The sequence below is a fragment of the Euprymna scolopes genome, chromosome 7 (assembly GCF_053919585.1).
Source record: "Euprymna scolopes isolate OS-2025 chromosome 7, ASM5391958v1, whole genome shotgun sequence".
NCBI classification, from domain to species: Eukaryota; Metazoa; Mollusca; class Cephalopoda; order Sepiida; family Sepiolidae; genus Euprymna; species Euprymna scolopes.
The window spans coordinates 33320570-33345837 of NC_136488.1; the positions used below are offsets into that span (position 1 = coordinate 33320570).

The following is a 25268-nucleotide window of genomic DNA, read 5'->3' on the forward strand; positions in this document are numbered from 1 at the left end:
CCCCCTTTTTACCCTTGTTTTAGGGGAGCTGGTTTAACCCCACATTAAAAACGACCTTGTGTCTAATTTGCTTTCGTGGGGAAGCAAATAAATATAATAACTATGAAAGTACATTTCAATGAAGGTATAACTGGAAGTAAGGTATAAAGCTATCGAAGATCTAGTATAAGTAATTTGATCTAAAATAGCAATAGCATATATAAAGTTGTAGATGTTAAGTATATTACTTAATAAAGTTTGTCTGCCCTTTAACGTTTATAGATAAATTCTCGTTTCATTAAATTAAAAATGTATTTTACGCAACCATTATTAACAGCTTTTTTTCCTTATATTAATTGACTTAGAAGAAATAGCTCGTATTAAGGATAAAATATAGTTGTTAATGTACATTAGGGTTCAAAAGATGGTGTGAAGATATTGGTTAGTGCAGAACTTTTGCAGTGACTAGACAGTTTGAAAATAGAAAATTAATCTATCATGATTGCTATCTATTTCAGAGTAGTAATAAAAAGGGGGGGGGCGTAATGGCCATATGCGTTCTTTTCAACAGATCAGCCACTAATTTTTTTTCCTTGTACTTAATTTGAAGGATGTTTGAACTTCTTTTCTAATGACTTTGGCATTTATAGGTTGTTAAATTCCTTTAATTCTCATGGCAATTTTTAGTGGCCTAGAGGTAACACATAGAAAATTTATATATATATATATATATATATATATATATATATATATAAATTTTCTATGTGTTTTTTTAAAGGAGATTAGAACAATAGTCTAAAGAGCTGAGTGTATTTTAATGTAACAGTGAAATTACTAGTTTAATTAAAATACAGGAAATAGAAAGTGCTCGTAATTTAGATATATAATAAGCTCGATAGTTAAATGTCCTAGAGCTAATTCAATATTAAGTAATGTGATTGATAATTAAAAATTTAAAAATCAAATTATAATTAAATTAAAAATCCGTTTCATAAGAAGGAACAATAACAAAATCAATTATCTGTATGATCGTTTCGGAAAACAATGCTTTTTATTGTGGTATACATCAAGTTATGTACAATAATTACATATAGTTTTTTAATAAGCAAGGTCTCCTCGTCAGCAAATTTTGAAGGGTTTTTATTGAATTTAAAAGACACCATAAATAAACCTAGCATTAAAAGTAAGGCAGATGAATCTTTTAATTTTTCGCTTTTTGAATTCAGGAACTATGGTTAAAATATTCATTTAGATGTTTGCTATAGCTTTTTATCTTATTGATTTTGTTATTGTTCCTTCTTATGAAATGGATTTTTAATTTAATTATAATTTGATTTTTAAATTTTGAATTATCAATCACATTACTTATATATATATATATATATATATATAAAAAGCGAGATAAGACACAGATACAAGATCAGGTGAAATATCCTGATAGATATTACTTTGAGGTAATACTTTCCGGGTGATCCTAGCCAAAAAGATAAAGCTGAATATCTAAAAATAGAGCAATATATAAGTTTCGTGGTTAAAGTTAAATTCTGAAAATCAAAATATCAACACATATATTCGAATTAAGAATTTATTGTTTGACACTTAAGGAATATATAGAGGGGAGTTATGTTTATTTCCTTAATCCATGGATTTTCAATACTGGCTCATATCATCAGAGGAAATGAAATGTGATTAGCAAATGTTCAGCTGTGAATAAACACATATTTTGCTTTTCAGCAGAAATATTGAAAAAGTTTTTAGGTGGTGAATAATAATTATAGGAAAATAATTATAGAAGGAATTTCATACAACCTGGGCAGTCCATTATCGGAAGGAGTACGATATCTTCCGGGATGTGTTTATATTTTGATTTTCAGAATTTAACTTTAACCACTAAACTTAACCCCGGGTTATGACATTAAAAATTAGTCATAAAATACAGTACAGTATAATACACATGTATATAATCAAATAACATGATAAATAACACCGTAAGGTGGGGCAAATACTGTAATCAGGGGCTGGAGAAACATCGTAACCTGAAAAAAAACATATCTTCGGGCTACTGTATCCCAGGGTTCTACTGATTATATATATATATATATATATATATATATATATACATACACACTATCATTATAGACTGTTCTTGTATATCATTTATGCCTTTAGAAATGTTTAATTTCATGTGAATATTGTGATTAACGGTGGTCCTATGGTTTGTTCCTTGCTAAAGGAAACAGATGGCTTTGTTGTGTGGTTCGAATCATGTGACCATCGTCAATTATAAATTCCTGCGTTGATTCTGGAAGGATGAAACACTAGACACAAATATTGATATCAAAAATAACTATTTATAATTTTTCATATATCTCCACACACACACACACACACACACACACACACACAATTATAGATCAAATAATTAGATGAAAAATAAAAAACTCAACACACAAATACTACAGATGAAAAGTATATGTATATGCACTTTTCACACTTTCCATTCGAATACAGACACAAACCATACATCAAGTGTAAATCACTGAACCACAAGAATTGCTTATCGCAACAAAAGAACATTAAGATTAAACAGATTCACCATTATGACATAAATCCAATTTAATCTTATTTAAAAAGTGTATTTTTTTGTCATGTTAAAATTTGTATATTTACTTTACAGTTCAGTTGTTTAGTGAAAAAAAAATTAAATACACATAATCTCTGTTGGGAATATATGCTACGCCTGTCTGTAATTTGTTCTTGTTGAGTTGACATGAAAATGAGGAAATCTGACAAAGACAAATACTTCCGCTACTTTTATACTTTTTACGGTTGGTATAAGAGCACCTGTATTGGGAAAGTGATCCTTGCATATACATACACAGAAATAGAGAGGGTAAAAAAAAAGACAAACACAGAAGAAGAAAGACACAAATGTTTAAGAAAAAAATATATATTAAAAAAGAAAAAAAAATACATTAGTTTGCTGACAATGCAACACCAATTTGGGATTGACATTTTAAGAGAAAACTCAAGCTTTCACAAGAAGGCTAAATTGTTTTGTAATTTGTTTGATTATATGTTTTTCTTATTTGGTGGGAGTCGTACTGGCTTCTGGGAATGGAATTTTTTTTTTTTTTTTTTTAAATGAGATTGCTGGGATGATTGACAGTGCCAACAGTTCCGGAAATATCTCTTGACAAAAAATTGGAAATGCTGGAAGAGAACAACTTTGATTATGATACGTAATGACAACATGGAGGAAAAAGATCTGGGATTCAGGTGGAAGTTGTAAGCAAAGGCGAGTCAAAGTGAAACATCGATTCTCTTGAAGAAGTTCACCAAAAAGGCCAATTCTTATTGATGACGATGATGACAACAGAGGATATTAAGTAATGAAGCACTGATGGGAATTATTAAAGAGTCAACAACAGTCATATGAATATTGCTGATAGAACAGAAGTTGCGAAAATGACAAGACAGAAAAAAAAAAAGTGAGAAAAGAAAGAGTCAGAAATCTAGTTCTATAAATGAAGAAGCGACAAATGAGTGGTTGTCTAGAATTCCCTAATATTAAAAAACAAAGAAAAAACATTTATGGTGTATGCACTTGTGATGGAACAAAATGGTCATATTCCAAAAAACCATGTAAATTGTTCAAGTAGTTTTATTTTTAACTAAGAAAATCAATTTTAATGAGTAAGGAAAAAGAGACTGTTTCACATCACTATCTTTAAAAAAAAAAACAATGCCAGATAACTCTACAATAATTAAAACTTGCAAGATCAGTCTTGTAATGCCTATGATTTCCCATTAATCACTTAAAATCGTTTCAAAATGATTTTCTTTGTAAAAATAAAACTACTCGATCAATTTATGTGATTTTTAGAATATGATCTTTTCATTCCATCATGGGTATATACATCATATAGATTTTTCAGTATTTTTTGCTTTTTTTATATAGGGGGAATTCTAGACAACCACCAAGGAATGACAATTAAAATGGATCTGTTACATGAAAGGTACCTTTAAAAAAGATAGTTTTAACATTGACACCTATCATTTTGGGGTGTCTTTCATATCACCAATCCGTTAAAGTATATTGAAAACGGACGATAACAGCAACATGGTATTTATAAATAATACAATATGCAAAACGAAGGCAGAGGTAGATGAGAAAAGCAGTCATGTAAAGTTTAAGGTGATAACATATGGGTTGGGGGTGAGGATATCAAAACATGATGTACAATGATGCAGAGTGCAAAGGAATTGGGAAAACCATTTTACAACAAGAATACCAACATGGATTCTATCCAAAATAGGGCTTGTACCTTCTGGTATGAGAGTAAAGAATGAAAGTGGCAGCTGTCAAGTGGAGAAGTTTCCAGAAATTTAATAACAATTAGCAACGGAATCATAAAACCGACATGATTTCTTTATGGCACATCAACCCATTTGGATAACTCAAAAAGAAATTTATCTGTCCCTGATTATTTAGAAAAAATTCAACTTATTTTCTAACGCAAAATGGAAGTAAAGCAAACAATGAGTCGAAGAGGCTTGTGTCGCACACTTTAAAGTTGGGGGGTGGGATCAATTTCCCCAGTCGTATGGGTCTATTATTCTTAAGGTAGGAGAAGTGGCAAAAAGGAATGTCTGTACGATCAGAGTAGAGACAGAAGACAGTAATGAAGCAAATGGTTTACTTGATGGCAAGCATGAAAGTGGGATTTTGCTAAGTTTTTCTTCACAGAAGAAATTAATGAATATTGTGACATTAATTTTTATATATATGCAAAAAAAAAAAAAAAAAAAAGCACAAGATCTTATAAAATCTACAAATAAAATAATTTAAATGCATTAAACTGGCCAATAAAATCAAAATGACTTTAGAAAAGGAAGAAACAATGAGATAATAATTGTTATTTCAGAGACACCAAAAAGTAAATATATATATATATATATATATTATAGTAAATGCTATGTCCATAAAGGAAAGAGTAATTTCTGTGAGAAATCTTATATTGCAGAGCTCAATCACGACCAACATAAATATAGGAGGCTATGTCACTAAAAGTCACATACCATGCCAACGGCACAGACATAATCCTACAGTCACAAACCCACGGTATTGACTATTAGGAAGAACTGTTGCTTTCTATTTCAATTCTTGAAGAAATTGCCACAGAATTGATAAAACTCAACCAAAAGCGACTGTATTTTATTTGATGAGATGCGATTGCATAAAGACAGATTAATGTGTAGATTGTTTTAACGTTTGTAGAAAGTTCATAAAGCTAAATTTTGTATTGAGAACTTATGAAAAATACTGTTTTTAAGTTCATTTATTTTATCAAACTGGTTTAATATATATATATATATATATATATATATATATATATATATATATATATATGTATGTGTGTGTGTGTGTGTGTGCTGACACACACACACACACATTAAGTTGCTTGGATAATACTGGCCAATTTTTAGATTCAGTTTTTAAAAATTTATTGAGATTAATAATTTTGCAATGTTTTTATACATTTTACAAATTTAATATTTGATATGTACTCCAATTTCCAATTTTTTTTTTTTTCAGAAAAAAACTTTGAAGCATGTAAGTCCTTTAAAACAAAGATGAGAAACAAAGAAATGTGTATACTTTTCTCACTAGAGTACATGCTCACTCAGAATTCTTGTCATATGACCACATCAATAAAATACGGAGAGAAGGGGGGGAGGGTCACAAGGGAAGAAACAATATGAAGGTAGTTTAAGAACTTTTGTAATAAAAATATTAAAAATTAAACTAGAGGACGACTACATACTCTTGACAAAGAATATTTAAATACAATTGTCAAAATTTTTTGTGGAAAAGTCAGAAATGTCTAAGCCTTTGGATTCACGCATTTAAAACTGATTAGGCGACAAAGATTGTTAAACTGACTGAGCAGCTCAATTAAATTTTTTCACTGCCATTTGTTTCTGAAATTTGTCATTTTCCGAACAATCCTAATATATACATATAAATAAATACATGTGCATATACGCTTTCCTTGCCCTATGGAGATGTCATAGGTAACATCTTCAGCCTCTAGCTCAACAACATACGTTGAACGAATCAATGATTTCTCAAACTAAAATGTATTCAAGAGCAAATATTTACATTAGTCTTTTTTGTGTCAGAAGATTGTTTGCTTCAGGAACTACATTCCGCTACGATGGTAAGCAATTTTGCATAGTTTTTACATTTAACTTAGATAATGTCATAAAATTGTCACAACTACATTCAGCTTTCGATTATAGATCTAATTAGTTTTGAATAAACTGATAAAAATATTTTTGTGGTCTTAATGCAAAATATGATTGCATTTGTGTAGACATTCACTAAATTATATTATAAAAACTTTACACATGTAGTGATCTCTATTGAATTTGAAATCAACATCTTTTGCTGGAGTAAATTTTACAAGGAATCCAACATATACTTTTTAATGTGAAATTAGTTTTACTTATGCAAACCAACACAAACTACACAAATGCATTCATATTTTGATCCAACAAAAAGTCAAAGTGTCAATAGTTATATGAAAAGTAACTCTGTAAAATTTCAAAGTTTGGGAAGAAAAAAAACTGCTTAAGACTTTCACTCTCAAGTAGAATCTGACAGACATGTAAAAACAAAAAGGCTGTTTCTAAATCACAAGTTCAAGTGAGAAGATAGATGGGCTTTTAAAATTTGTCTTGTCTACTCTTTCATTTTTTTTTTTTTTAATTATTTTAAACCAGGGGATGTTAATAAATTTATTACATTGTAAAATTTAAAAAAAAAAAAAAAAAAGAAAGAAAGAAAAACTTTCTGACAATGTCTTTCGTTTTTAATATTTCTAGTCAGATATTTTTCACTTATTTATTTCTGAAATTTGTCATGATTTTCTAAAACAAACCTAATATTAAATAAATACATGTGTATGTACCCTCCCTTTGCCCTATAGAGGATATGCAAATGAATAACCTTTTAAAATTTGCCTTAGTTACTCCCAATTTTTTCTTGATTTAAGCCAAAAAGTATGCACGTTTATTAGTGGTTTCGTAAGAGAAAAATTCATGTTATAGGTTTATTAAGTCAGATCAGAGTCTTTTTTCCCCCTAAAACTTTTGAGTCTTTGAATTCTGAAGAATTTCTTTTCATTGTGTTTCATTCTATGATTTTACTATTGCCTAAGAAAACAGATTTCAATCAATAAAAATATACATGTGTAGCATATCATTTGTATAAATATAATTTTATATTAAATAACATATGGCTCTACTTGTTATCGAGCACGGTTATTTAAATACTGTAAAATTCAAAAGATTAATTGTATGATTTTTCTATTGAAAAGAAAAAAGATTATCTCTGGATGATTATATATATATCCTTATATATGGAATACTTTGAGAAAGGGAATGGTGGTTTTCACTTAGCATAATGCAATATTCTTCCATAAAAATGAACTGCTTTCTATATTAACATTATCATAAATTTGTAAACAAATAAAAAAATTATCTAAGTGATATAATTTTCTCCACTTTATAACAAATGGTAAGACATCCAACACCACAAGTTATATTTGGAAATGTCTGGCATCCAAGTTTTGAATCTCCGGTTGATATGCTTGCTGTCTAGCTACACTGATGAGTTAGGAATCCGCAAAACATCCATGTGCATGATAACATTCATACATTGCGCGCACACACAGAAGAAAATGGATATGAATAAAAACGCCTACAAGATGAATACAAGATGAACAAAGAATGATGAGTGATGACAATGTTTGGTATAGGATCAATACATATTTGTTTTTATATTTTTGTTCTTGTTTTCTAAATATTAAGTTTTATTGATTTTTAGTTTAGATATGAACTGGGTTTTTTTTTGGGTTTTTTTTGTTTTTTTTTTAGATACTCACTTCAAGTTTTTTTGCTTTTTTTTTTTTTTGTTTTTTTTAATAATTGAAACGCTCATTCAGAGACAGGAAAAAAATAAAAACAATCTTTGGCATATTCACAAATAAAACCCACCTTTCGTGGGTGAGAATATACTTTTCTTCTTTTTCATATTTCAAGGGAAACTTGGAAATAATATCTCTTTACCAAGGCTACAAATATCAAAACTGCCTGACAGAGATGCAGAGATGATATTCTTCAAAAGGGAATTTCTGTGCAGATAATGAAGTTGCACTTTTTCAAATAAATCAGACAGTTTTTGTTTCTCTGCCTTGAAAAAAAAATATATATATATATATATATATATATATATATATATATATATATATATATATATATAGAACTAACTTTTAACCTTTGCTTCCAAGACAAACTTTTGCAACCTAAATTATTTAATACATTAAAAAACAAAGAAAATATGAAAACCAGTGAAAATAAATTCATTTTTTTCTCTTAATGAAGATCCTGACAAAGATAATGCTGCCAAAAGTTCAGAAAAATGGGGATTTTTACATGGGACAAATAAAAACAACAACAAAGATGTACAAACTAAATTTCTCAAAAGATAGAAAGGGATTATGAATGTTAGTTTTTTTTTTTTTTTGACAATACTTTGTTTTGAATTGAAAAAAAAAAAAAAAAACAAAAAAAAAAAACAGCAGCTTTTTTTTTTTTTAAAAACAGTACCATTTATGGCATGAGTACTCGCTTGAAACATCCATGCATTTTGATAACAAATAATTTTTATTCTAATTATTATGAGATATTTTTAAAGTTGAGTCATTACTAATACAGAAAACTATTTTAAAGGAAATAATTCCAAAACTATTTTTCTTTGTCTAATCATTTATGACAGATGTATAAAAAAAACAATTTAAAAAAAAAAAAAAAAGAATCAATATTTAATGCTTACAAAATTTGGAACCAATTTACTGTTCTGTAAATTTCATATGAATAATCTTTGGGATATCGTGACATGCCTCATGGATTACAGAGAATTAATATCATTCTGTTAAGGCTACCACTCCTACTACTACTACCACGTGCAATGTGAATAATAATAATAAACACTTATGACCTCTAAATATTTCAAAGAGTTATACTTAATAGTGTGAAAAGCCTAAAAATAAGGGTGTATTTTAATGGTCAACACAAACTGTTTTGAAATGATATTGATAATAATTACAAACATGTATTGCTTCAAAACTATTGGTTATCAAATCTCTCACAAGCTCTTGGTGGCCAGTTGTAATGCAATTAAGAATTCTACGCATGCAGCTTAAATATAGCTTCAATCTTCTGCTAAAGTAATATATTTTACATCATATTGCATGCTTTGGTGATTAAGTGTATTTTAATATGTAATAATGTTAATAAATATTAACATGTTTATGTGAGGTAAGTTTAGTTTCAACTTCTAATTTTGGATTACTATAAAAAAAAAAAAAAGGGTTTTGTAAATTAAAAGCAGAGGTTTTAAAGACATAATCCACATTCAGCCATTTTGAACATAAGAGGAAGTACAATGTAATGATTTGAAAATGTAGATGCTTGTTTTGTTTTGATTGGCTTAAAACTGCTTTTAAATATTACATTTTGTTTTTAACACAAGTAGGTAACAATAAATAAGTAAATCAAAATAATTTTTTAACAGTATTTCCTTTAAAATAATTCATGTCCGCATCTGTAATGATTACCAATTAACGTTATTTCAATTATTCAAATAATTTTTCTCATCTTAAATCTTATCCTCAATTCAACCTTCTTCATAGAGACATCAGACAAAATGCTGTGCAAATAACCAGAAGAGACTAGTAGTCTGAATAATACAAATATACAATTTATCAGTCTTCATTTCAAAAATTCCAAACATGATTAAAATGTTACCATTTGGTGATGCTTATATTATTTATTTAGTAGCACTCGTAGCGGCCATGTTTAGTCAAGTTGAGCCAGCTTCCTCCCAAGTAAATACAGCAACTGACAATCGCAGTCTCTGCATTAAACACTCATATTTAAAGTCAGATGTCCAAAGCACCGTAAATGTCAATTGTTTGAACGTTTTAATGTTGACGTAGTTTTTACACACAAATTATCATGCAATGATGGTATTTATGAAAATGACTCAAGAGAAGGTCTGAAGAAAAATACTATTTAATCATCATAAACAAACCAATGATTAGTGTTAGGTTAGATACCAACCCAGAAAACAGTAATTCTTTCCCTTCTGAAATATTGCCCATGGAATGTGAAGACTGAAGGACAAAATAAGGAAAGTAAAAGTTGCAAGACTGCTGAAAGTAAAGCCAGAGTTCACATTCTAGCCTTCTTACATGATACTATGATCTAATAAATGAAATTAAAAATGAAATGTCAAGTATTCATTGTCAAAATGTACCGAGATTCGAAATATTGAAGTAATCATACCTAAAATTGCACAGTTTACAAAATTATCAAATTTGTTCATGGCGGTAAGATTGTATAAAACACACACTTTTTCTTTAAGAGGAAAAATTAAAAATCATTGAATTTCTAAAGGCAAGTAACTCAATAAGAGCAATAAAAAAAAAAGGTGTTGTGGGAGGAGGTCATTTCAATTTACCCCTTATTCCTTTGTTCACAAAATAGTTTTTCTTTCTAATGAAATAAATGAACAAAAGAAAAAAAAAATTTAAATACTAAACAAACATTTGTTTTTTGTTTTTGGAATGGCTATTTTGTTTAGTCTGATTGTCATCTATTAAAATTATAGCGAAATTGGTTTTCTTTCATTTTCCTTTTTTTTATTAAGTAAAAATATGTACATTGCATACACATCTATATAAAATTATTTCATAACTACATACATTTTTGTTTTAATTTTAAAACTGAATTTATGTAAACCAAAAGAATAGCTTGCAGAATTTGAAATATTAATCGATATGTAATTCTGCTCCAAAACATACAGACCATCTTTTAAAAGATGGAAATAAGAATCAGACTAAGTACAGATTATCAATTTTAGGGTTTATTAAGTCTTTTGGGTAATTCAGTGCCAAAACAATAACTATGATCAACATTTGTATATGATTGACACTGATTGCTATTATATTCATAGTTAGGGTCAAATTATGGGTTCATACCTTTTGCTAAGTTGTAGAATTGAACATAAAAGATCCAATAAGATTTGAACTCAACAGAGTAGCTTACATAGACAGCAACTGCATCAGTTAGATCAATTTAACTCCATTTAGAAAAACCCCAAGATTGGTGAAGAGAATCAGGTCAGCTAAAGACGTGATTACACACTATTAAAGTCGATATTAAACCTAGCTCCAGTCCATGGTGTTCACCACCGGTCTCAGGACTGGCTATCCATTACTATTTTGGCCACTGTTATGAGCTGCGTTCATTCAAAAGGCTGTGTGTTCTATGGGAGGAGCAGGTTCAAGCCATTCTGGGTGAATGTCGCCTTATGTTATCTTAACTCGACTAACCATAAAGAGTAAATCTAATTTGTACAGACATTTTGGTTTTAGTTTCTTTTTAATAAAATTTTTAAATTGCTTTAAATTGAAATTTATCTATATTGTTAGTGAAAGACAAAATTATTCGTACATTCAACAAATTTTGTATAGTTTTATCATTTCTCAGTATCTACCAGTCATATGATGCCACGTTTATGTTTAATAAACAACAGAATATAACAAACCTGATAGGCAAATTATACAAAATACAAATCAACAAAATTATTCTTACACTAGCAAGAGGAGCGCTCTACCTTATTGGTCATAAAATATGCTTAAATATATTTTAATTCATGCAGATGTAGTATTTATTAATACAGAGCTAATTCTCTATTGAATATTATATTGTACTTAATATTTTGTACTGATTTCAAAAGTAAAAAAAAAAAAAAAACTGAATTGGGTGCCATCAGCTAGAATCGAAACCAAAACATTTAGTGCTCCAGCTGCATTTTCCACTGTTTGAGCTAACCAGACAGATGAATAAGAAAATTTTTTAATTAAACCAACTGTAGCTATGATTAAATTTCAATATTACATGATTAGTAATTTAAGAGTTTATCAGTTAAATACAGACACACACACACACACACATATATATACATTTGTTTTATTTATGTAGACAAGTAAATAACATTCTATACTAATTGATCTAAGAGTTAATTTTATAATTTTTTTGGTGGAGTCTTCTAGACTATTTATTCAGTAGAATATTTGTGATAATTTCAGCAAAGAATATCACATGATGCATAGAATGGCACCATTATTATTTGTACATAAAACAATGCGGAAGACAAAAGATAGAGAATTATTAACTTCTACGAGTCAAGAAATAATTACAGCACCATTTTAAATTGGTCAACTGTTCTCAGATCTACAGTAGAGTTTGTTATAATGAAGTTTAAACAGTTTGGCACAACATCGAATTTGCCGGAATATAGAAAGAAACCCAAATTGTGACCAAAAACTGCACAAAAAACATGTCACTGGGTTATATATATATAAACCCAGGGGTTGTTTTGAAAAGATATTGTCAAAGGTTTGGATACAATGCACAAAACATTGAATAAAAATGGGTTATGGCAACCTCACAAACTTTGCCACATTTTTTCATCTGTTTAATCTTACTAAAACGATTTTGTAGAAAGAAAATTTCTTTTGAAAACAATGGAATGAAGAAAGAAAAATTGTGTTTGTTAGAAATAATGTACAGATTTGCCAAAACAAAAGTGAGAATTTCCTTCGAAAGAACACAGTATAAACATATTTTCATATTAACAGTAATCAATTACACTGAAAAAATGGATAACTTACCAAAACCATTCTTCTAACATTACAAGCTAGAATTCTTGTTGACAGGCAAAAGCGAGCAACAGAAAATGAGAGGGGGTTGGTGACTGTCTTTCTAACTTTTTCTGCTTTTAGAGTTGTTTCAGCTAAGGGGGCAACTGAACAATTGCAATAAGAGGAAAAATAAAATCTGTAGACTATATTGAAATTATGGACGAAAAATTTACATCTATCAGCGCAAAATCTTGATCTAGTTCGATGATTTACTTTCGAATAAGATAATGATCTGAAGCAGGCATCTGCATCAGTGTACAACTTCATAAGTTTGGACTTGAATCTCGTCACAAATCTATGACAACAGTTGAAAGTTCTAATAAATTGTCAGTCACCAAAAAAACCTACAGGAATTGGAATGTGTAACAATTGAAGAAAATCTCACAAAACACTTGTTCAAATCTCATCAAAAACCTTAGAAATAACTTGCTATTACTAGTAATATTGTTTACTTTTCAAAATTTTTATACTGTACCAATAATTTTGTCCTTACTTTTTATTTTTCTTCTCAGATTTAAGAAACTTACTCATCCGTTTCAAAATAGTTTTATATTCTTATCTTTAGACTTAACACATAAAAAAAACGTCTCATATCGTATAAGTATTAAATTCTAAGAAACAAGTCAAGATATCCAACATTGTGCATATATGAAGATTTTGTCATTGAGTGTATATTTATATGAAAAATTTAATAGTTTTTTTTTTTTTTTTTTTAATTCTTAAAATAGTTTGTTTTTTTTTTTTTGAAGGAATGGCAAAAATGAAATGTTATTTATGAAAAAAAATTGCTGATAAATCTCTTAGTAATGAGGAAAAGATTTTGTAACAAAGAGAAAATAATTTTAAAATAAAAGTAAAAATAAGTTAGCAAAGGCTGAACTAAGGAGAGACCCATTCGAGTTTTTATTAGACAAAAGAATAAATCTATCCTGCCTTATCCTTAAGTGAGGGGGGCGGGCAAAATTACTAATAAAGGTTTAAAACTAACAATTCTTTTTAGTAAAATGTTGGAAGATATACACAAAAAGGCCTCAAAACGATAAGTGTAAAAATAATTACATCTAAATGTTTGTGTGTGTGTGTGTGTATACATAAGAATTCAGTTATGATTTAAAAGTTTCTGTATTTTACTGTTTGGGGGGATAATTTTTCCCCAAAAAAATAAAACACCTATTTTAAATTTCTTTCCCTTTTCGTTTTTTAGGGATGTTGATGATGAGGTTGCTGCAGTTGTAGTCCTTCAGATGTGTCTTGGGTTTTTCTTGTGAACATTGTTTCCAGCAGAAAAAAAAAAAAGTTGAGTGGTGGCTGGAGAAAGAACATCAAAGGAAAGGGGAAAAGAGAGAAGATCCCCATCTATTTCCAGGCAATAATTCCCTCAAAAAACCTGATGACCAATTCTGGACAGTGGAGTTTGGCTTTCTTTGCAGGAACAAAATCAGCTTCATCAGTGCCTTTCCATTTGACGAGAAACGAGAGTTCACCCAGTTCGTCTGTGGCCCCAATAATGCGTTCTGGAGTCATGCCGTCAGAGAAAGCATCATATTCTTGCCTTATTACAGGGGGCGGTGGCTTACTGGGAACTCGATCTGAAAACAGAAACAAAAACAAAACCGACCTTTATCAGAAAGAAGACAATTTCACTTTAGATAATAACTAGCAGGGGGTGCCCAGCGTTGCCCGGGTGTTTGGAGGTGTGTGTGGTTTTGGGTAAATCAAAACACCTGGGTGTTTGTGTTGGGGGGGGGGGGGGGAATAAAAAAAAGTTTTGGTAGGTAAGTATGAGGATCGAACCCGAACGCTTGAGGCAAAGTTGGAAATTAAAGTGTGAAAAAAAAAAAACGTGCGACATTAACCACTGGGCCACCACAAAATACTAACGGAAACACATTTGAATTTATTTAATTATTTAGAATTGGCAGGTGCACGTTTTAATGACTTAATGAGGTCAACTTTGACTGCGTGGTAGTATTTTATTTACTGGGGGAACGCTTTTTTTATTTTTATTTTACCAATATGTTGGGGGGGGGGGCAAATCCCCATAACAAGGGGATTGTTAAAATTTAATAGCAATTGTTTGATATAAGGAAAATTTCCACATTGATCAAAGTTGATTGTTTTCGGACATTTCCAGCGATCGTGACCGGAAAAATACCGCCAGAATTAGTGTCGCTTTTATTATACGAAAAAGCCTAATTCACATGCGGTGAGCGAAAAATGTTGAATATTTATCTTTTCAAAGTCAAGCAAATTAAATAGACAGGCGACCTCCGTTGTTAACTCGTAGATATGATTTATATGTGATATAAAAAGTTTTTAAAAGTTGTGAGCCGGCCGACCGCTTCTCCGAAAAAAGCCTTTCTTGTACATACACAAAAAGCGTACATGCATAACATACACACATTTTCGCTTTTATATATATAGATAAGCATTATATAAACAAATCAATCATCCCTGTTCGTTAAAGATTCAGAAACTACAGAATGGATTCCACCTCCGAAGTAACACGTTGATGCCAATGAAAGTATATCTTTCTATTTCTAGTATTTTGCCCAAAAAGGATTTCTTAACCTTTTTTGTACCAATGTTCCTTAAATGGAACATAGTTTTCAACATACTATAGAAATTGTAATTTTGCTTTAAATTCAATTTTTATAAGTTATTTCTATTAAAGTAGCTTCATTTTACTCCAGATTTATGAAAACTTTTATAAATTATTCTTATAGTTAAAATAAATGGAATTTAAAATAGAGCTATAATCACTGTTTTTCTGGATGAGAATTGGAAGGTCTGAAATAACCATAAAGCAACCTGAGAGAAGTTTTTGATCAAGAGGATATCCTTCAGCAGCAATCAAGGTTTGTATGTATGCTGTTAAAAATATAATACACCTAACAAAAAATTTGATATGAGAAAAATAAAAAAAATGTTCCATTTATAAAACATTGGGAGGTTACTGCTCCAAAGGTAGCAACATATATCTTGTATTACCTAATACTGTACGTTTTATAAGGTATGCACTAAATATTTTTAAAATTATAGATATAAATTTTATATTTCAGACAATATTCATCCTTTTTTTCATAGATGGATCCTCATAAATTTTATGGAAGAAATACGACAAGAGTTTCTACACTTGCTGAAGCTCGTGAGGTAATTGAGCAATCATCAGATCCTACAGCCGTTGTTGTGCTACCTCCTACTGCAGGAGATGCAGCAGATCAAGAAAGTGATATCGAGGAAAGTCCCAAAGACGCGGAAGTTGAGTATGAGCCGGCTGGAGAAATTGAAATAGAAGAAAATACGGAAAGCGAGTCTGATCACGAAATCCTGCCACTTCAAAAAAAAAAGGAAACAGAATAGTAACATTGTTTGGAAGAGTGCTATATTTAGCAAGCCAATGCAAGTTGGAAATGCCGTTATAGATCAGAAGCTTGAAAAACTTGAAGGAATGACACCTTATGAAATTTGGAAGCTAATATTTTCTACCGAAATGTTGCAACATATAGTTTTTCAAACTAACCTGTATGCTAATAGGGATAAAAACGTTGAAAAATTCATAATATTAGAACATGAAATGGAACAATTTTTAGGGATCATCTTGTTATCAGGATATCATCTTGTACCACAAGAAAAGCTGTATTGGTCAACCCAGCCTGATTTTCGTGTAGAAATTGTTGCTAAAACTATGAGTAGAAACAGGTATCTTGAAATAATAAAAGTACTCACACTTTGCTGATAATCTGAAGCTTACTGCAGGTAATAAAACGAGTAAAATTTCACCATTATATGATATGATGAATGAAAATCTTGTGCAATTTGGTGTTTTTCACAAACTGCTCAGTATAAATGAGTCAATGGTTCCATATTATGGACGTCACAGTGCTAAAATGTTCATTAGAGAGAAGCCAATACGTTTCGGATATAAAATCTGGTGTATTTGCGGCAATGATGGCTTTCCTTATTATATGAAAGTCTACCAGGGAAAGGAGGATAAACCTGAAAACTTGCCCCTTGGTACTAGGGTAATCAACGGCATGGTAGATGTTATAATATCGAATACGGATATTACTTGTCACGAATTGTCTTTTGATAACTTTTATACAAGCTACAACCTACTGTCTGAACTAGGTGATAAAAGTGTTAGAGCAACTGGAACAGTAAGAGAAACAAGAACATCTAATGCAACGAAAAAGCTCATCTGAAGAAAAATTCTCAAGAAAAAGGAAAGGGGAGCTTTTGATTATTGTTCTGATGGAAAAGTTTATGTTGCAAAATGGCATGACAACTCAATTGTAACAATCGCAAGCAATTGGGAAAACCATAAGCCTGTTCATAAGGTAAGACGTCGTGTCAAAGGGGGAGAAAAGCAGGTTCCGCAGCTGCATCTCGTACACTCTTACAATAAAGGAATGGGTGGTGTCGACCTAATGGATAGACTAGCTGAATCTTATCGACCTAGTATACGAGGTAAAAAGTGGTACTGGCCACTCTTCATCAATGTAATAAATTTGTCAGTGATAGCAGCATGGAGGCTTCACAGCAAAACCGATCAAAAAATACTATCTCATTTGAAATTTCGCAGTCAAATCACACTGTGTTTGCTAAAGGCAGGACCACAACGTGGAAGAATATCTATGTCAGCTGGAACATTGCCCGCCAATGTAAGATTTGATGGAATGGATCATACATTAGGGTCCACAACACAAGGGAGATGCAAAGTGTGCAGCAAAAATACTAAAAATATGTGCAGAAAGTGTAATATTCGGTTACATGCGGAGAGGGGAAAATTGTGTTTTGAAAAATATCATAAGAAACAATGAAAACATAAAATAAACACTTCTTTTCTTATATTTTAGATCATGTATATTATACATGGAATTTTATTTTATAGCTTTATAAGAGATCACTTATTTTACAAAGGAATAAATTGTCAGAATTTCAATGTCGTTCACCTGTAACCTCCCAATGTTCCTTAAATGGAACACACAATAAAATAAAAAAATTGATATCGTATGAAGTTCAAATTTTATATATAAAGTCATTAAGCTATGGTGAATATTTTTAAAATGAACGAAACCGTAAAGCAAATGCTATAGTCGGTCCAAAAAAGGTTAAACTATATGAACAAATAAAATATCAATAAATCTACTTTTATTATTTGTTTTCTTTTTTTTTATGGTTGTTTTGCTTTACGGCATATCAACCTTTTTCGGGTTATTTAATGTTGAATTCAGTCATTTTGGAAAAAGATTTTATGTTCGAAGTTCTTTATATTCTCAAATATTTATTCATGGGGTTTGGTTTGGTTGTTTTGTAGAGAAAAACTGTCGATTTTGTTTTTTTTACTTTGTAGAACATGATTAGATTTGGGAAAGGAAAAAAAACAATGTTTGGTGCATTTTAAGTCAGAAAGCCAGTATTTTCAAACAAACAAGTGTTGTTTTTTATAATCTATGAAAGCGAAACATCATGTGGAATGAGAACATGCGTTGCATAGAGCAAAAGAATATGAGAATGATACAAAGGATGTGTAATCTGTTAAAGACAAGCTCAGATCTGATGACCTTTGAGGAAAATTAAATCTGAACAATAAGTACATGGAGATACTTACAGAACAGGAGACTTTGATAGTATGATCACATTGAAAGATTGGATGGGAGTTTTTGGGTCAGCAGATGCAAAACACTTGAGGTAGCAGATTAAGTTCACAAGGGACAATAAAAGAAAGTGATAAAAATATATGCCAGAGGGGGATGGATAAACACAGACCTGGCCAGAGATAGGTTTATCTGGAAGTCAATTTCTAAAAGTCATGTAACACACGCAAGTATGTAAAACTGACATTGAACTGAAGATTATGATAGTAGTAGTGGTGATTATGAAATCATTATCAATAATTTCATCTTATTTTGCTTGGTCAGTGATCTGAGGTTTTCTGACACCTTGCAATCTAAGTCACAAAGGTAATTTTGAAGAGCAATTTCATCGACTAAGATTCTTGTTGATGATTTGCATCCAAATTTTCTTGTATCGTCTAATTTAGTTCCGCCTTTCCACCTCAAGATGCCTATATTTTCTTAAATAAGAAGTGCTTTTCTCAATGAAGCTCATCAGGAGTTTATCAAGTGTTACTATATTCAGCCTCACCAACAAGTCGATTTGCTAAGTCTGATTTGATTGACATTGCATATTTGATCATTGCTCTGACATTACCTTGAAGATGAGCGAATGAGAACTGGATGGTGCTCAGCACGTCTTTACATGGCGTTACACACCTAACAAAGTTGTATTATGCATCTAACGTTGGTAGAGGGATAGAGTACAATGTGAGAAGGAGAAGAACAGTTCATAGAACTCCGTACTAATCTTACTCTAATGTTAGAAATAAACTCACAACCACCTTCACGATTTAACATATCTCCAAGATAACAAAGTGAAAAGAAGATATGACAATTTAAGAAATGAAAACGTTTTCAAATATTTTGAAACCATTTGGGGTCATTTACTTTCTTATCCATTGAAAAACTAACTTTACCTCAGTAACACTTGTTTAATTACATAAGGCAATGATAATAATCTAAGTTAAATGAGCAGGTAAAGTGGTTTTTTAGCATTGGTTGGCAATCACTTAAAGATGGTATCTCAATAAAAACACTAACTACTCATCTCACTGGAAGGGCATCAGGCCTATAAAACTTCTTAGCTCAATTAAGGAAATGACTTCCAAAGAAAAAAGATAAGTTTGGAAGTAAATTTTTTTAAGCAGTCCAACACATGCCAGCATATAAAACAGATGAACATATGATTATGATAAATATTGTACATTACTCCGCAACACTAGTCTAATAATACCACACAAATAGTGCCAATGTTATATACAGATAATCGCAATGCCTTTAGTTTCTTTCACTTCTTTTTTGTTTATCTGCCTTTGTACGTCATTATTATCTATTTAAATCTATACTTCGAAAATAATGAGGGGAAAAAAAACAGGATGAGGAAAAGACATTTGTAGAACCAGATTATAGTCATTAATAATCTTATATAATTATAAAACTCAAATGAGCTTGTAACGGGTGTTGTAACCCACATCCGGTTTACGACTTCCAGTTGCGCATGTGTACATAAACCATAAACCCATAATAGCATAAACAAATAAACACAAATCGCTACTTTTGCAGAATTTGACTTGTGCACTGAAATATTAATGTTATTTAGAATTTATTATTTAACATGAGAAGGGTGGGGAGGTTTTTCAACCATTCTGTATTACAACTATACTGTCGCCATTTTCTTACAAATAAATCTACTTTAACCCGTTGACAATCATAAGAGCATTTTACAGTGATTTACCCACCACCTTCCTTTTTTTTTTTTTTTTTTTTAATTTATTCTCCATTTTTTAATACATCTTTCTTAAAAAACATTCATACATTTTCTTCTACACTACCAACATAAATAAATAATCCTGAAAATTTGTGTTACAAATAAATAATCAACGTGACAATAAAACATTGTTTTACTGTATGCGTTTTTCAGCGTCCCAATTGTTTTGTTTTTTGGTGTTTAAATTAAAAGATATATCAAAATTTGAATTTAATTTTAAGTATTATGGTATCTGTTCAGTGCACATTTACTTATAAGTATGGCAACCCACTTATAATTCAATGGCTGTAAGTTTTTTTTTTTTTTCAAAAATAAACAATTATAAACAGAACGACTCATAGAAATCTATATTATTTTTTCATTTTAATATACTTTCATAGAAATGTTTCTGTTATGTCACAAAAAACTATTCTCTTTACATCACAAGTATCATACTCGTACATTAACTCCATGGCTAATATAAAATACTGACCCAACGGGTCACAAGTAGTCTAGTAACTAATAAAGATGCATTCAGTTTAGAAAATTAAATAAAAAATTATAAAAAATCTAATTGAAACATGAAATTAAAAAACAACTTTAAAACATACAAGAAATTCAAAGAAATATTTTTATTTTTTTTCAATTATTGAACTTGCTGTACCTCCTTGGCATTGCCTGGAATCTTTACTTTCATTTGTTTTTAAATAGGACTTGAAGTTAAATTTAATTATTGCAGTATCATTTAGTCATTAAATTACGAATTAAACAAAATTATTATAAAACTATCTTTTTTTTTTTAATATAACTAACGGGGGTACCCGACGTTGCCCAGGTTTTTAGAGGCGTGGGGGGTAAAATGATTACAAAGCGAAGTAATAACCCTGTTTAAATATTAGGTATATTTTTAGATTAGGTCCACCTCCACAATTTTCTTTTAAATGACGACTTTTAAAGGTTTTCAACTATGCTGAATACGGAAATCGCATTGAAATTTTGCAGAAAGTAGTTATTGAGATATAAAAAGTTGTTTTATGCATTGTATTCTTTGGCGGCCATCTTTGTTACGCGCGTAGACTACTTATTTCTGCAAAATTTCAATGCGATTTCTGTATTCAGCACAGTCGAAATCCTATAAGAGTCGTCATTTATAAGAAAATTGTGGAGGTGGACCTAATCTAAAAATTTACCAAATATTATAAAAACAATGTTAAAAAAAAAAAAAAAAAAAAAAAAAAACACGAACGGCCCGGGTGTTTGAAAAACCCAAAAAAGGTTTGAGGGAGGGGAGGTTCGAATTCGAATACTTGTGGTGAAAGCGAAAAAAAAAAATGTTATGAATTAACTAAAAAGTGAATTAGGTCAAATATCAATCCCGCAGTAAAGTTTGTTTGGTTAAGTTTCCCAACATGTTGGTTCCCATAAAAAATAAGGGTGTCCATATGAAAGTAATTGTCTGATATAACGTTTCCACCGCATTGATCAAAAGCTGATTACTTTCTGGACGTTCCAGCGCGAAAGCCAAGAATACACCGTTTGAATTTAGTTTCACTTTATTTATACTAAAATGCAGGACAAACAGGCGACATAGCGAAATAGTGCGATTTTTATAAAAGTCGATGTAAATAAATCTAGACCCGACACGCGTTCCCAAATCCTAGATATTATATCTAGGGGTATATAAACACTTCTAAGCGATAGTAACCTCCCCCCCCCCGAGAATCACGGCGAAAAAAGCCTTTGTGAGACATACATAAAATGATCACACACATTTTGCCTTTTATATATATATATATATATATATATAGATTAGCATTACAAGTTGACTATTTTTTTTAAATTGTTATTTCATCAATTTAAATAGTGTGTTAAAAAACTCAAAAGCATTTGAAAAAATTGGTAACCGCAGCACTTTCATTTAGAGGGTTGCAATCAGCAAATTTGCAACCCTATTGACAAGCCAATTAGGTGGGTAGTGGTAAGAGTTTTGGGTATTTAATCTGTGAACATGACGGGTTCAGATAACCTTATCAATGACCATTATCCACCACCACCAATATTCATTCTTCAACAAACAGTTCTTCAAATTGGCAATCAATGATACAAAAACGTTTGTGACTTTTGTCTTTTCAAAAGAATTCCACAAAAACTCAGGTAACAACTCTCTGCATTTTACTAACCCAAACCACCACCACCAATTCAATTCTATTCTAAACAAAAGTAAATTCTTCAATTTCTTGGAATGGTAGGAGTGGGGAGAAAATGAAGGCTATGTAAAAAGAAAGTCAGCTTTTAAGAAGCTTAGAGATTCCTAGGAAAATATTTTTTTTCAAATGTATGCATGGGAGGGGGTGAAGTGGTACAGAGCTTTTATAGAAAGATGAAACTGTTCTCAACTTGATGGAGGATTCTTAAGTCTTAACCCACAACAACCTCCCTCTCATCCTAATCCCCTTCCAAATGTTTGTGCAGTTTACAGTCAACTCGACACAGAGGACATTAAAAGGTTTTACAAGTTTCAGAAAATTTAAAAAGTTTTGTTTTTTTTCCTTTTTTTTTTTTATTAATATCAGGATTTAGAAGTCCAAAGAGAAGAAACAAATATGAATAAGAGAAGAGTGGGGGAAAACAAGCGAGAAAGAGACCAAGAGAGTGAAGGAAAAAAAGGAAAGAACAAAAGTGAGAGAGAGAGAGAGCAAAAGAGGAGAGAGAGAGAGAGAGAGAGAGCAAAAGAGGAGAGAGAGAGAGAGAGAGAGAGCAAAAGAGGAGAGAGAGAGAGAGAGAGAGAGCAAAAGAGGAGAGAGAGAGAGAGAGCGCAAAAGAGGAGAGAGAGAGAGATCAAGCAAAAGAGGAGAGAGAGAGAGATCAAGCAAAAGAGGAGAGAGAGAGAGAGAGAGAGAGATCAAGCAAAAGAGGAGAGAGAGAGAGAGAGAGAGAGATCAAGCAAAAGAGGAGAGAGAGAGAGAGAGATCAAGCAAAAGAGGAGACAGAGAGAGAGAGAGCAAAAGAGGAGACAGAGAGAGAGAGAGCAAAAGAGGAGACAGAGAGAGAGAGAGAGAGCAAAAGAGGAGAGAGAGAGAGAGAGAGCAAAAGGGGAGAGAGAGAGAGAGAGAGCAAAAGGGGAGAGAGAGAGAGAGAGAGAGAGCAAAAGGGGAGAGAGAGAGAGAGAGCAAAAGGGGAGAGAGAGAGAGAGAGAGAGCAAAAGGGGAGAGAGAGAGAGAGAGAGAGCAAAAGGGGAGAGAGAGAGAGAGAGAGAGCAAAAGGGGAGAGAGAGAGCAAAAGGGGAGAGAGAGAGCAAAAGGGGAGAGAGAGAGCAAAAGGGGAGAGAGAGAGCAAAAGGGTAGGAGAGAGCAAAAGGGTAGGAGAGAGCAAAAGGGTAGGAGAGAGAGAGAGAGCAAAAGGGTAGGAGAGAGAGAGAGAGCAAAAGGGTAGGAGAGAGAGAGAGAGCAAAAGGGTAGGAGAGAGAGAGAGAGCAAAAGGGTAGGAGAGAGAGAGAGAGCAAAAGGGTAGGAGAGAGAGAGAGAGCAAAAGGGTAGGAGAGAGAGAGAGAGCAAAAGGGTAGGAGAGAGAGAGAGAGCAAAAGGGTAGGAGAGAGAGAGAGAGCAAAAGGGTAGGAGAGAGAGAGAGAGCAAAAGGGTAGGAGAGAGAGAGAGAGCAAAAGGGTAGGAGAGAGAGAGAGAGCAAAAGGGTAGGAGAGAGAGAGAGAGCAAAAGGGTAGGAGAGAGAGAGAGAGCAAAAGGGTAGGAGAGAGAGAGAGAGCAAAAGGGTAGGAGAGAGAGAGAGAGCAAAAGGGTAGGAGAGAGAGAGAGAGCAAAAGGGTAGGAGAGAGAGAGAGAGCAAAAGGGTAGGAGAGAGAGAGAGAGCAAAAGGGTAGGAGAGAGAGAGAGAGCAAAAGGGTAGGAGAGAGAGAGAGAGCAAAAGGGTAGGAGAGAGAGAGAGAGCAAAAGGGTAGGAGAGAGAGAGAGAGCAAAAGGGTAGGAGAGAGAGAGAGAGCAAAAGGGTAGGAGAGAGAGAGAGAGCAAAAGGGTAGGAGAGAGAGAGAGAGCAAAAGGGTAGGAGAGAGAGAGAGAGCAAAAGGGTAGGAGAGAGAGAGAGAGCAAAAGGGTAGGAGAGAGAGAGAGAGCAAAAGGGTAGGAGAGAGAGAGAGAGCAAAAGGGTAGGAGAGAGAGAGAGAGCAAAAGGGTAGGAGAGAGAGAGAGAGCAAAAGGGTAGGAGAGAGAGAGAGAGCAAAAGGGTAGGAGAGAGAGAGAGAGCAAAAGGGTAGGAGAGAGAGAGAGAGCAAAAGGGTAGGAGAGAGAGAGAGAGCAAAAGGGTAGGAGAGAGAGAGAGAGCAAAAGGGTAGGAGAGAGAGAGAGAGCAAAAGGGTAGGAGAGAGAGAGAGAGCAAAAGGGTAGGAGAGAGAGAGAGAGCAAAAGGGTAGGAGAGAGAGAGAGAGCAAAAGGGTAGGAGAGAGAGAGAGAGCAAAAGGGTAGGAGAGAGAGAGAGCAAAAGGGTAGGAGAGAGAGAGAGCAAAAGGGTAGGAGAGAGAGAGAGCAAAAGGGTAGGAGAGAGAGAGAGCAAAAGGGTAGGAGAGAGAGAGAGCAAAAGGGTAGGAGAGAGAGAGAGCAAAAGGGTAGGAGAGAGAGAGAGCAAAAGGGTAGGAGAGAGAGAGAGCAAAAGGGTAGGAGAGAGAGAGAGCAAAAGGGCAGGAGAGAGAGAGAGCAAAAGGGCAGGAGAGAGAGAGAGCAAAAGGGCAGGAGAGAGAGAGAGCAAAAGGGTAGGAGAGAGAGAGAGCAAAAGGGTAGGAGAGAGAGAGAGCAAAAGGGTAGGAGAGAGAGAGAGCAAAAGGGTAGGAGAGAGAGAGAGAGCAAAAGGGTAGGAGAGAGAGAGAGAGCAAAAGGGTAGGAGAGAGAGAGAGCAAAAGGGTAGGAGAGAGAGAGAGCAAAAGGGTAGGAGAGAGAGAGAGCAAAAGGGTAGGAGAGAGAGAGAGCAAAAGGGTAGGAGAGAGAGAGAGCAAAAGGGTAGGAGAGAGAGAGAGCAAAAGGGTAGGAGAGAGAGAGCAAAAGGGTAGGAGAGAGAGAGCAAAAGGGTAGGAGAGAGAGA

At 32.3% G+C, this 25268-nt stretch overlaps 1 protein-coding gene across 2 annotated transcripts in view; it reads right to left on the reverse strand.

The window, feature by feature from the left end:
* Positions 1–13546: 13546 nt before the first annotated feature.
* Positions 13547–25268, reverse strand: part of LOC145279668 (uncharacterized) — a 102707-nt gene continuing 90985 nt past the window's right edge. For both annotated transcript variants that reach the window (XM_080130929.1, XM_080130928.1), the window contains one exon: positions 13547–14407. In XM_080130929.1, coding sequence (XP_079987055.1) covers positions 14175–14407 — 233 coding nt within the window. In that variant the 3' untranslated portion in view covers positions 13547–14174. The remainder of the gene's footprint in view (positions 14408–25268) is intronic.